The sequence below is a fragment of the Furipterus horrens genome, unplaced genomic scaffold (genome assembly GCF_987537825.1).
Source record: "Furipterus horrens unplaced genomic scaffold, mFurHor1.1.pri manual_scaffold_2, whole genome shotgun sequence".
NCBI classification, from domain to species: Eukaryota; Metazoa; Chordata; class Mammalia; order Chiroptera; family Furipteridae; genus Furipterus; species Furipterus horrens.
The window spans coordinates 111,853,226-111,867,469 of record NW_028327172.1 but is presented as its reverse complement, the minus strand read 5'-3'; the positions used below and the strand labels follow the sequence as shown (position 1 = coordinate 111,867,469).

Genomic DNA, 14,244 nt, shown 5'->3' with positions numbered 1-14,244 from the left:
CATTCAAATGCTCTCTTTGTAGTACTATGTCCTCCTTCCACTTCTGCCTTGTAAATTTTCAGAGGACAAGAAATCGAAGATTCTTCCTTCAATAATTGTCTGGTAACATTAAACATTTCAGTTGTTGTTATTTTGCATATATCATCAAAACTAAAATGTTATATTTTCCAGGATAACCTTCCAACAATATAGTTCGTTAATGAGATCCCAAATTTACAATCCAACACATGCTTCCTGAGTACTCTGGAAAACAAGGACATGCCCAGTTCTATAGTTTTGAACAGCAAATGGCAACAACACACAGAAAATGTTTATAAAACACTTCAGTGAGGAGAACAGCTGCAGCAATTCTCTGCAGTCCTTTTAAAATCTTAGATGTTCAAGAATGGGTTGCACTAATTAATTCCATCACCTATCCCAGAACACATTTTCATAATTACATTTCAGAAAAGCAAAAAGCTAGAGATTTCTTTGGCCTACCTGTCTGGTTCGGCCGTTGCCAGCCTGGTGACTTGATAGTGCTGGTGGATCCCACAGGCTTGAAAGCAGTAGCAGTTGTGAGACCGGCCACCCCTGGTCTGGCAAAGGCTGGGCCTTCCGGCCTCTCAGGCAAGCTCTGTGCTGAAGCGACTGCTGAAGCCAAGTGCTGAGAAGGCTCCTGGGCGTTGCTGGAAAGAAAACAAGAAAACATTTTTGGTGAAATGGTAGCAAGCTAACCTAGCAATGATTGTTTCTTTTTTCAACCTAGTAAATCTCTAAGGAAAACAAAAATCATAATAAATCAACTAATATTTAAACAACAACAACTCGCTAAAATTATGATCAGGGACTGCCTCTCTTTAAAACAAAACAAACAAAAAGGGAAAGAAAGTAGTCAGATTTCCTTTGTTCAATACTTCGGAAATTCTCTTTAAAAGGTCTAACATGAGAAATTAGGCTACTGAAAAACCAATACAAGCTGATTTAAATAATAAGCTGATTTCTAATTCCTCTCTATCTCAACACTTAATCATCAGATTAAAATAATCAATTATTAAAGAATCCCTGAAAATCTCTATGAAAACACACATGTTTTTTTCCCTTTCCCCAAATTGTTCTGGTATTTTATGAATAAGTTCCTTTGACATCTCACCAGTCACTCTTTTCACTCACAGACTCAGTCACTAATTCATGCAATAAATGTTTAAGCACCTACTATCTGCCAGACATTGTGCTATGCACTGGCCACACAGTGGGAAACAAGAAACAACACCCCCAGCCTAACAGAACATCCACTGTTCTGTGTTCATAACACAGGAAAGCAAGAGACAAGAGTGGCATTGTCCGTTCTCCATCACAGCTACTTGCATAACAGGAGGCCTTATCTGTACTGGGTCTAGTTTCACTTAGAAGATCATATGGCTTTTATCACTCACTTGTTGGTTATTTATGATTACATATCATTTCCAAAAAAAATTATTAGAAAGCTCAAATGATAAAATATGCACTATGGAATGACACAACACTGTAACTGTTTCTCTAAACTGAAGTATGATGATAACAGTTATTATATCAATAGCAATAATAATATCACATCCTACTAACTTTTCAATAAAAATTGAGGTACTGGTTACTTAGATAATTCTATGCACAGAAACTCCGTTTCCTCAATATCTAAAAGCAGCAGCTGCAGCAACAAATTGACAGGATACTTACGTTAATGACTTAAATAAAATAAATACCCTTTTAGGTTGAGATTATTTCAAGAAAAAGAAATTTCAAATTCAATCATGTCCACTATACTAACAAATGAACACAAATGCCTAATTTCCCCAATGCCTCTTGAACCTAGGATAACACCTAACCAAGCAAGCATGAGGCGGCCTATCCTGTGGAAGGTCTGCTTGTGAGGCTGGCCTTCGACTGGCATTTGGGAACTTGGCTCGTAAACAGTTCCCTATGGTCATATAAAACTTTCTCTAAAAGATAAGAGTTACTCGCTGCCTAAACTATATAAACAATGTTGTTTATGCTAAATACCTGCTTTCCTTCTGAGAGTCTGGAATTTCAGTATGAACTAGGCACAGGGTGCCTACATAAGGAGCCTCAATAAAAACCTTGTCTTAGGTACTTAGTTTCTAATGAGCTTCTCTGGTAGACAACACTTTGCCCATTTTGTTGTCTCTCATCACTGTAGGAATGAATCAATCACATCTTGTGTGACTTCACTGGGAGAGGGCTTTTGAAAACTTGAATCTCATTTCTTCCAGACTTGATCCCAAATACCTTTTCTCTCTTGTTGATTTTGCTTTGTTTTCTTTCATTGGAAGAAATGTTAAGTCATAAGTACAACTATATCCTGAGTTCTGTAAGTCCCCCAGCGAACCATCAAACCTGGGGGTGTTCTTGGGGTACCTTCAACACTGAACATTTTGAAAAATCATACCAGTGCTATTGAAACTTTCTTGAAATATTGTTCTCTCAAATTCAGGTACAACAGAGCCGCCATCCTCTTTTATCATTTCTAATCAGTTTAATGAAAACCTAAAACATGTTTGATGTTAAACATACCACAAAATAAAAAATTTAAGCACTTGAATAATTTTTATAATAAATAAAAAGTGAAAGATTGCTTACTTAATGGAAATGCTGGACACAATTACCAATAAAGATGATGATAAATAAGATTAAAGGAAATAGTTTAAGTATTATAGTATAATGGTTATGAGCACTTTTTAAAAGGTTGTGAGGGACAAATTATTTCACTTCTCTAAGACTCAGTTGCTAAACTTTAAATGCGGATAATACTTTGCTCATAAGAATTCCACAAGGCTTAAATAATTATGTACAAAATGCTTAACATACTATAATGCACAGAATATGTATCTTGTCTCCTCCACTACATTAAAAACTAAGGTTTGGGCCTTTACTATGATCTTGGGTATGTTACTTAACCTTATTTAAAGTTCTTCATCTATAAAATGAAATGAAAATACTACCTACCTTGATTCCAAGGTTATTGTTAGAAATAAACAAAATACAATACAGTAATACATGTAAAGCACTTAGCACACTGCTAAGCACCTAGCATATGCTCAGAAATGATACATCCTGTAATACATAGCATTAAGTACACTTAGTAAATAAACACCACTAATCTGCACTAATAATTTTACTTCTAAATGTAGTTTGTGATAGTCTGGGTTCAGGCTTTTGAGAACAGAGACAAGCTTGCTTCCCCAACTCAATTTTAAATAACACACAATATTTATTAAAATTCCCATTTATTATCTTATAACCGCTAAAAAGTTTTCATTTTTTGTTTCCTTTGTAGATAGTCTTGTACATATTTTCTTCCGAAAGTCCCAAAATGTTTAAATCTCAAAGGGTGTTCAAGTGATAAGCAAGAAAGTTGTTCCATTTATGTTTAAATTCAAGACTGATCAGTAGAATTCAATATTCTCATGGAAATGGACTGCCATTTACTAAAAACATTTAATGTAGTTATGAGCAAATATTGATTTTGTATAGATGATCACATATCTGAATATATGATGCCTAGGTCTCTACAAATCTTTTTTTTTCTTTCTAATTTTTAACTATTATCTACCATTTAAAGAAAATACATAAACTTTAGGTATCATGTACTAAATATTAAAGAATCAATAAAGTCATGGGCCATATTATTTTTATTTGAAAATAAAATATTATCAATAATCATTAATGGCAAAATATTTTAAATTAACAACTACTTTATTAATATAGTATGACATAATTATTCAAAATATATTGGTATCTTATTACTAAAATAATGACTCATATACTTTTTTCTAAGTTTAAATTGTTTAATGTATACCTAAATTCTGACCAAAATTTAAATGCTTTATAAAAGACTCTTAATGAGGAAACCAGAGTAAATCCATAAATACCCTTGACTCGTGCCACAGAAACTAAGAATCAAATATGGTCATTTTCACTAGTCTGCCAAACAAACACTGAAATAAAATGTTAAATTTATATCATTTCCATTTCAAGAATACCAAAGGTTTTATTTCAAAAACTGAAAATGGAGGAAAAAATAATAATAAAGCAAAATTTCTTTTAAAAACTGAGCTAATGAGGAAAAACAAAAAGGAAGAGAAATTCACTTTCAGTGTCCGCAACCTGATTTATCTTGAGTTTACATTCCTCTCCCACACTATTATAATAAATTTCAGCTGCAGATTGATAACAGTTGGAAATTTTAAGTCTATTTTAAAAGAAAAATTTTGTTTGAAGAATGTTCTTGAGGTGACTTTTATTCTAATTATTTTTTTAGATTTTAAAAAAAAGCCAATTGTATAGCACAAGTTTAATGATCAATGTTTCAATGTTTAATACACAGACTCTGATGTGGTAAGAAAAGAATATTTCTGAAAGTGTAATTATAAACAACTTTTTACTTTATAGAATTCTCTGTCAAAACTCTACAAAAGAACCAGGACATGCAGGAGTCATGAGTCTCCTTCCTTCTAAAATTCTCTTTACATTTTTTTTTTTTTTTGAGCTTTCCCAAATTTTTTTTAATATCCTATTTAATTTTTTAAGTACATTTTATTGATTATGCTATTACAGTTGTCCCAATTCTTCCTCCTTTGCCTCCCTCCACTCACTACCCCTATTCCCTTCAACAATCCTCCCCCTTAGCTCATGTCCATGGGTCATGCATGTAAGTTCTTTGGCTTCTCCATTTCCTATACTGTTCTTAATACCCCTGTCTATTTTGTTCCTACCAGTCTGTGATTCTTAATCCCTGCACCTTTCCCCCATTCTTCTCCTTCCCCCTCCCTGCTGATAACCCTCCAAATGATCTCCATACCTATGATTCTGTTTCTGTTCTAGTTGTTTGCTTAGTTATTTGGGTTCAATTATTGATATCTGTGAATTTATTGCCATTTTAATGTCCATCATTTTGATCTTCTTCCTTTTCTTATATAATTTCCTTTAGCATTTCATATAATAAGGGCTTGGTGGTGATGAACTCCTTTAGCTTTACACTGTCTGGGAAGCACTTCATCTGCCCTTCCATTCCAAATGATAGCTTTGCTGGATAGAGTAATCTTGGTTGCAGGTCCTTGCTTTTCATCACTTCGAATACTTCTTCCCAGTCCCTTCTTGCCTGCAAAGTTTCTTTTGAGAAATCAGCTGACAGTCTTATTGGAACCCCTTTGTAGGTAATTCTCTGCTTTTCTCTTGCTGCTTTGAAGGTTCTCTCTTTATCTTTAACCTTTGGCATTTTAATTATGATGTGTCTTAGTGTGGTCCTCTTTGGGTCCATCTTGTTTGGGACTCTCTGTGCTTCCTGGACTTGTATGTCTATTTCCTTTGCCAAATTAGGAAAACTTTCTTTCATTATTTTTTCAAATAAGTTTTCAATTTCTTGCTCTTCCTCTTCTCCTTCTGACACCCCTATGATTTGGACGTTGGTACATTTAAAGATGCCCCAGAGGTTTCTGAGCCTATTGTCATCTTTTTTTTTTAATTCTTTTTTTATTCCTGCTATTCTGATTGAATGCTTTTTCCTTCCTTGTGTCTCGAATCATTGATTTGATTCTTGGCTTCATCCCCTCCACTGTTAGTTCCCCATAGATTTTTCTTTATTCACTTAATGCAACCTTCATTTCTGCCTGGGTCTTTTTTAGGCTATTGAAGTATGCAGCGAGTTCTGGAACATCCTGATAACCAGTGTTTTAAGCTGTGTATCTGATAGGTTGTTTATCTCCATTTCATTTAGTTCTTTTTCTGAAGTTTTGTTCTGTGCTTTCATTTGGGGTGTATTTCTTGGTCTCCTCATTTGTTACCCTCTCTGTGTTTGCTTCTGTGTATTAGGTAGAGCTGCTTTGACTACTCTTAGTTGCATGGTCCATCTGGATGAATGTGGTTTTTTAAATCCTTAGTTGTCAGACTTCCACACAGGTCGATCTTTTGAGAGTTCTGCTTTGTACTCTAGTTCTAGTTTTTGCTACAGTTGTGTGCGAAAGTGGGGCTTGTTTTCTATGCCTCCATCCTGACTAGAAGCCCAATATTCTTTAACTTAAACTTTTTGTACCAAAATTCAAAATGCTACATATACTATCACGGCAAGAAACACATTTGATTATTATGCTATGCTTTATTGTAATTTTAAAATTTATTGTGATACAAAAGCAAATATCAGAGATAAAACATCTCTGACACTATAGCAGCTGCTCTTTTTTGTATCCTACTCACTGAGTTAGCAAGGTCCCCTCAGGGTACCCTGCATTTCCATTCCCCAGAATGTCAACTAGCTTACCTTGTAAAGACCATTTCCCTTTCCCCAAAATCTAAATATATTTAGCTTTTGCTGATTGCTGTTAATAAAAACTAATGATAATGACTACTAACACTTGTTCAGTCAGTCCATAATTGCAGGCATGCCTTTGATGTTTGAACAAGACGGTTACTTAAGTAGAAAGATGCTTGACTTGAAGGGTAAAATATATGCAACTTATTTCTTTTAGAGTACTTCATCCTTGCTGAAAGATAATAGATTGCCCTATATATAATAACTATGTACAAAAAAGTTATAGAATTGTTCTACTTTACAATAATAAATGAAAAGCATTAAAATTTTCCAATTGAACAAGGTATCCAATAATTTTTATGTTCTTTTCTTGTTAAACAGTGAGAGGAAAATAACTTACTGGAATACAAAGATAACAGAATGCCACAAATGGAGAAGGGACAGAATGAGTATTTTTCCTCATCTCATCTTCATTTGTTCTAAATCTAAACATACCATGGGCCATTTAGTTTTAAAAAATGCACTAGGAGCTTTTGTGGAAAGATTATTCCAAGTGAGGTCTGTAACCTGTCCCTGTACAGGCTTAGCCCTGACAATGAAAGATGTCAGCTCCTTTAATACTCTCAATTGCACAAATATAAAATAATTTCAGACGTGTTTTCTTTAATATTTTATGTATTGATTTTAGAGAGAGAGAAGAATGGAGAAAGAGAAAAAGAGAGAAACATCGATTTGTTGTTCCACTTATTTTTGCACTCATTAGTTTCTCCTTGTATGTGCCCTCACTGGGGCTCAATCCCACAGCCTTGACGATTCAAGATCATGTACTAGGCAACTTAGCTACCCAACCATGGCCAGCTATTTTTTCTTAGAGCAAAAAGTACAATGATCTCTCTCTCTCTCTCTCTCTCTCTCTCTCTCTCTCTCTCTCTCTCTCTCTCTCTCTCTCTCTCTCTCTCTCTTTGTTTAAATACGTCTCTTAATATTACCTGGAGTTATTGAAAACCTTCATAACAGCTAGGATGCAAACATATGATCAATAAAGAGCTTATGTTATATCAAACTTTTACTAATTAGAGTCAGAGTTGTATACTCTACCATTAATTTGATGTTCTGTCAGAAATCATTTCATACAGTTACTTCATTAAGATTACACCTTTAATAATGAACACCTGGGATGTATTTATCTTTTATATTATACTTAATAATTTTTGCTGTAATTGTTAAGTTTAGAATAAAAACTAAATTTTGTGTTTCAATATTTCCCAGATGTGGCCCAAGTAAAACTTTCATATTCAAGAACTGTAAGATAGTAGCCAGACAAAACCAATTATTTTGTTATTCTTTATCATTTTTTTTCAAAAGGTATAAAGGCATGTCTTACTAAACATTTAATTATTCTAGTGTAGCTACATCCACCCAATAAGAAACAGGGTTCTACTGTAATTTAAATACTTGCACAGTTACTCAAAATTTCATACCAAACAGCAAGTGTGCTAATAAAATATGTCACAAGGGGTTAAAAGGGCAAGTTAATAATCATACAAAATAACCTACTTGTGCATTATTAGCATTGCATTGAAATCATAGTTAATTTAAAACCAGACATAAATCAGCTCTAGGATTTTCGCATCTGGCCTGTTAATATGGTGGTTAAGTGTTACAGAAAGCAGAAGCTTTTACAGCAAATCACCGCTGTGAATTCTGCTCCCACAGTACCTTGTTTTCTTAACCTGGATAGAGCCAGTCGATTTCCTCGAGGATTGGAGATACGAAAAAGCTAAAGGCTTGGAAACAGGGCTGATGCAAAGTGCATCCAGGAGTGAGTGATACTTTTCAGGACTGGAGAGCCTGGCGGGTGTTTAGAAAGAGTTTTAAGTTGAAAAATCACACTACCAGAAGAGAAAGTAGTTTTTACAGTCTGATTAGAAACATTTCCAGGGCAAGGCAGTGAAAGATAGAGACAGACAGAACTGAGCAGTAGTAGAAAGAGGATGAAAAGAAGAACTATGTCTATTATATCATTTTCCTCATTGACCTAGAATTGATTAAATTTTCACCAAAACGTAGTTTAGAAGGCATTTGAAGCTATAAAAGACTAGTAGAAATTATATATAAATTAAAAAACCCACAAAAACTAAAATGTTTTTATTCTTTTATTGGGAAGAAGCTGTGTCACAAAGAATAGCTACACTTTATGTCACTCTCAAATATAATCAGTTTGTGGGAGAAGATAAAACTAATAGAAACTTAAAATACCTATTTCTATCTGGTTCTGTTCCTGATATAAACACTACAAATTATAAAGCCCCAAAAGTCAATAGGCACACAGCATGTAATTAATCCACATAACTAAGAATTATCATAGACAAATGGCAGTAAAAGGATCATTAAGCAAAATCAGTAGTACTAAACATTGTGGAATATATCTAAAACCTAGAAAAAATGTCCACAATATGATTAAGATCTCATAACAGAGCTGTGGCTGTTTCAAATGGATATGCTTTCTTTGAGGTGACATGTAAGGCAGCAAAAAGCACTGGCATCACATCAGACATAGTACACACGGTTCTACCTGGTTTTCGCAGCAAGCACAGCAGACACGCTAGCAGCTGCTCTGCTCACAACCGCAGCACTGTATCTAGCAGGAGAGAAGGTAGAGGAATTCTGAAAAACTTCCAGAGAACTTGTCACCACATTTCTCGTGGAGCTGATTAAATTGACATATATAGGGGAAAGGAAAACAGAGGAGAGGAACAAAAAGGAAAGTGAGAAGAGAGAGCATAACAAATATAAGGCAGCAACCATCTTATATTAATATTTAGACATTACACAGGTGTGATATGTCAGAAATGCAACCGGAGTTCATGCCACTCATTTAGTTTTGCTATAATTTCTTTTCAGAAGTTAAAATTTGATATACTATAATCCTCCATAAAACTCATTTTTGAGGTACAACTACTTTTGACTGTATTTAAGTTCACTGTCTCTAATCCTATTTAAAATTAAATCAATATCATGCAACAACACACATTTGAAGATTGATTTGCCAACAACTAGGTAGTAAATAAACTTAAAAATGAAGTTTGAATTTCTGCAAGCAGGGAAAGAAGAGAGGTTATGCTGATTTTTCCAAAATGTCTCTACATAAAGGGTTTTCCCTTAGAGAAGATACACTCTAAGAGCTTGACATTTTAATGAGACTTGTATTTTCAGGAGAAGTAGGTACAGCCAGCTGTCTATTCAAAAGCAGTAATACGTATTTATATGAACAAGAAATAATCGTTTAAAATACTGAGAGTAAAGCTGTTTGTGAAGGGCAGGTACCTTTGTAAAATAAAAAGTAGTTACAGTGACAGTGAATGTGACTAAAACAGCACATTCTGTGCTGATGTTCTACAATTCTATTTTTCGGTTTGCTCTGTAAAGATTTAAAATGTTGGTATAAAATTTTATCTTCAGAACTCTTTATTATCTGAAACAATAATTCCTTTCCTTCGGTTTTTCAGGAAAGGCCAAACACCTGGACAGGAATTAACATTCCATCATTAGGACTGTAATGATTTCCAAATTGCATTATCAAATTAAAATTGAGAATTTCTTTTGTATTAAGTAAAGTAAAAAGAAAGTCTAAAATGCATAGTGTAAAACCTGTAGTACCTCTTCTTCATGCATGACTACAGGTTATTAATGAACATTCTCACTGTACTATGATCACTTTTTTTTCAAAATTTGTAACAGTGTCCACTTCCAACACAAAGAAAGTATGTGCCAAACGCACCCCAGGTCAATGAGAGCTCAGATGTCTACAGCTGAGGTTGACATAAGTCTCTACTCCCTGTCAGAAGCATCTGATTATACCTTGTTCCATGGGCTATAACTTTATAAACTATGAGAAGTCAAATTAAAGAAATGGTAGCAAGACATTTCAAAAATATTATAAAAATTTGTTTAACTTTAGGTATAAATTACTTTGCAAGTCTGTAACTGAACTGAACTGTATGGTCATGTTTTACCAATTGCTGTGAATGGCTAGGAAAGACAGACTGGGGGCTAGAAAGAGAAATGAAAGGTGCTATCAGTGGCAGAGCAGAGTAACATGAGTGTCATGTCAAATGGAAGAATAAAGTTACTGAGTAATTCAACTTTGAGTGTCTCAATTACTTTGCATCTTTCAGGCAATGGCTACTACAATATTTGGGGGAAGTAATGGTGAATAATAACAAGAAGTGTCAGTCTAAATAAAACATCAGCTAAATTATTCTTGTCTTTTAAGAAAAAAATAGGAGACTGTAATGAATTTCTTTCATCATATTATAATATAGCATCAGAAGAGTCTAACAAAATCTTATAAGAAGAATTAACCTGAATACTTTTAAAATATGTCTGGGTACCTGGAACATGATCTCAGTCGCTCCTTTTTTTTTAGAGGTGAATGCTTGAATTAGTAAAGTAGACTTATGGCAAGCTCAAGGAAGTTGACTTCCCAAGTCATAGTGAATAAATTAAAAGGCACAGATTTCCTGACTCTACATTAGAGCGTGGAATCTAAACAAAAAGTGAAAAATATAAATGCTGTGTAAAGCAGTGTTCCAAGGCTGAGCGCCAAGTTTTCTGTCTACGTATTAATGATATAAGTTCTGTAATCTACGATCAGTTTCTCTTTTAAGTCAAACAGTTTTAGTATTTAATTTCACCACCAGCATTAAAATTTAGACATACCAAGAAGAAAAACTACCTAGAATACGTAGTTATTTTAGAAAGTGTGGCTGCTTGGCTACCAATTCGTAAAACCTGAGAAGTTGCAGGTGGGTGAGGTCCACTCTTAGGTAGCTCCTCCAGAGAACTGTCAATCCTAAGTTTTCAGAAGTAAAATAAACAAGGCAAAGAAATATTAATGAAAAGTACAGACATTTATTATCTATACTACCTTTTAAATGAACATTGCTTTCATTTGTGAAATACCACCTTTTCCTTTTATTTATTTATTTATTTAACTTCATATCTGTATAAGGTTAAAACCAAGACCAACATCCTCACCACCACCAAATACAGGCCATTTTTCCCCAATTTTTTTTTAACATGGCTACTTCTATGTGATAAAAGATTATGATTACAGGGGAAGAAAGGTGGATGGGAATTCCCGCACACTGTGTATTTTACATGCTTCAGGGAAACTTAAGCTCCAAGAAATTAACTTGTCCAATGTCATATACCTAGTAAAAAGTCAGATGGAACTTGTAGCATTTCTACTACAAAATGCTTCCTGGCATCTTGTGGGGCAGCTTTCTGAATAGTGTACTACAAAAAGGCAAGTAGGAATTTCCATTCAAGTCAGAATTGAGTTTGCAGATCTGAAATTATTTGGATGTTGTTTGTGTTGATATAAATATTTTATCCGGTTACACAACAAATATTCCCTTCAATTGTTTTGAGTATTTTTATCAATAATATAAAAAGTAAAGAAAATACAGTTCTAAAGAATTATTAATGTCTACATTATTATTACATAATGAGAACAGGTAAGAAAAGGGAGTTGAAGTTGAGTCTGCTAACACCTCCATGAACTATGTTTACTGGAAAATGAGTGCTCCTTGAGAATCAAGTTCACGTTTCTGATGAAACATCTTCAAAAGCAAGATTTCCAAACAAATGCACCTGGGAGAGGTCCCATGTGTTACACACTTATTACCTATTCCTTTGTTTAGCCAGTCTCTAAAAATACTAGGCTTAAGAAATAGTAGGCTCATTTCATATGGAACAGACATCAATACCTACTCTCATTCTGCCATTCGCTAATATTTTTCTTTTTAGGGTTGAAAGCAGCTTTGACTAATAGCATCTTTGCTGCGTCCAGACTTTTTGCTTTGTCTGTTACGTGAGTTTTCATTTCTCACCAGAAAGGTATGAACGCTTTCTCCTTCCCAGATATGTCTGGAGATTCGGGCTTCCAGCCTTTTGGCCTGCTTTTCTCAGGAAAAATGAACAAAGAATTATTTGTGCATCATCTTTCTCTGCAATTGCACCTTTCTTTGCACAATCTTTGCACTGTCTCTCTATGCTTTCCTGTGGAGAACCCGTGTTAGCAGTCTGCCCAGGTTAATGCAGCCACAAAGTTGCATGTCTAACTCACCATCCTGACCACCCTGCAGGACCAGGGAGAGGACCTCTCTTCCTGTTGCACAGTCCTCGCAGCTGTCAAACAGCAACATCCTTGTGCTGTACATTTCATCTTCTCCCTTCTTCTCAGCAGCCTCAACTGCTCTATCTCTATTTCCCACGAATTTTCCATTTCTTCCTCTCCACTGCATGTTTCACGTCCCTATCCATAATGCTATAGCTTCTCTTAAAAACAAGAAGAGCAAAACTACCATCGCTTTCCTATTCTACTTATTAGCCAAATTCTGTGAAATAAGTTTACTCATGTATTCGCCCGCCATTTCCTCACCTTCCTGTCACTCTTCACCACCTCCATCCGGTAGGCCTCCTTCCCCAACCTCTAAAAACCACATGCTATCCAAATGGTTTCTTTGTGGCTAAATTCAATAGATAGTTGGCAGTCCTCATTTTCTTTTTATTGTGGTAATAAAAAAATTTACCATCTTAAACATTTTAAATGTACAGTCCAGTAGTATTAAGTATACTCAGTGCTGCGAAACAGATCGCCAGAACTTTTTCATCTTGCAGGACTGAAACTCTGTACCTATTAAAGAATCCCCATTTCCCCCTCCCACCAAACCCCTGGTAACCACCATTCTACTTTCTGTCTCTACAAACCTGACCACTTTGGAGACCTTATCTTAGGTGGACTTGTACATGAGCGTTGTCTTTCTGTGTGTGTTCCTCATTTTACTTAGTTTCTGTTATGACCCAAATGACCGCTCCTGTCTTCTGTGCCTCAACTCTATACCCTCGCCTTTTTTACGTACTATTTTCCTGGCTATGCCTGGTTGCAGGATGTTAAAGCTCTCCACCAATTATAAAATTTCAGAATGTTAACTTGGCTCATCCATACTTTGGTGAAATGATATGTAAGGTATATAAACATAACTTCTTCACAAAGCTCACCTTTAAAATACCTGAAAAAGAATGAAGCTTTCCTCTGCAGCATGAAAACATCATTTCCAACTAAAAATTTCAATGTCTCCTCACTCTCCATATAAGTATTATAAAATAATCAGTGTGACTTGTTGCATCACCACATGGCAAGTTTTCAATAAGAGGAGAAAGTCAGAAACCTTAAAATATGTGTTTTATAGCAGATAAAGCAGGAAAACAATAAAATTTTCCTCAGTATTTTCACTCTTCCACAAAGCAAACAGTCATATAATAATATTGCTAAGCTGAGAGTAAAATATACCAGGGTCAAAAGTCTAAACTTTTGGGGTTCATTGGCATAGCAAAGCTATTTATTTTAGCCAAGGAAATCTCTAGTCATCTGGAAAAATGAGCACCTTCTGCTGGCTGCCTAACGATCAACATGTTCACTTGCAACTATGGCTTCCCTTCTCGAAAATTAAATCAACTAAACTGCAGTTGGAAATTTCGATACTCTTAATCACAAGCTAAATTTATTGATTGATTTCAATAGCTTTTGAATCTACAGCAGTCTAAAATTATTTGGGCTTACTAACTCTGCATTCATGTTGGACGGCATCTTGAAGAGAATTTAAAAATGAGCACGCAGGGGCGTCCTGCTCTGCACAGAGGGAAGGGGAGAGGACCGGCTATCCGAGCTTAAGAGAAGATCATGAAGTAAATTATCAAACATGACAAAACCACCCAAAATGAGGTTTACTTTTTGTGAGAGCAAAGAAATAGGACTGACACAGGAAATGATTTTTCTTGGTGCTTTCCACTTTACTAAAGCAAGGAAAAAAGGAAACAGAAAGTGAGATTTCCGACGGAACTGGAACTTATGTGTGTTGGGATAAGAGTTTACTCTTGGTTGATAATGTCCC

At 34.9% G+C, this 14,244-nt stretch overlaps 1 protein-coding gene across 7 annotated transcripts in view; it reads right to left on the bottom strand.

Annotated features, from left to right (window-relative positions):
• PDLIM5 (PDZ and LIM domain 5) overlaps window positions 1-14,244 on the bottom strand; it is a 214,953-nt gene that overhangs the window by 43,165 nt on the left and 157,544 nt on the right. For 6 of the 7 annotated variants that reach the window (XM_090266309.1, XM_090266308.1, XM_090266312.1 and 3 more), the window contains one exon: window positions 481-668. In XM_090266309.1, the coding sequence (XP_090122435.1) occupies window positions 481-668 (188 nt within the window). Of the gene's footprint in view, window positions 1-480; window positions 669-8,002; window positions 8,135-8,858; window positions 8,994-11,021; window positions 11,139-14,244 lie in introns of all 7 variants that reach the window. The other variant, XM_090266317.1, reaches the window with a different exon arrangement.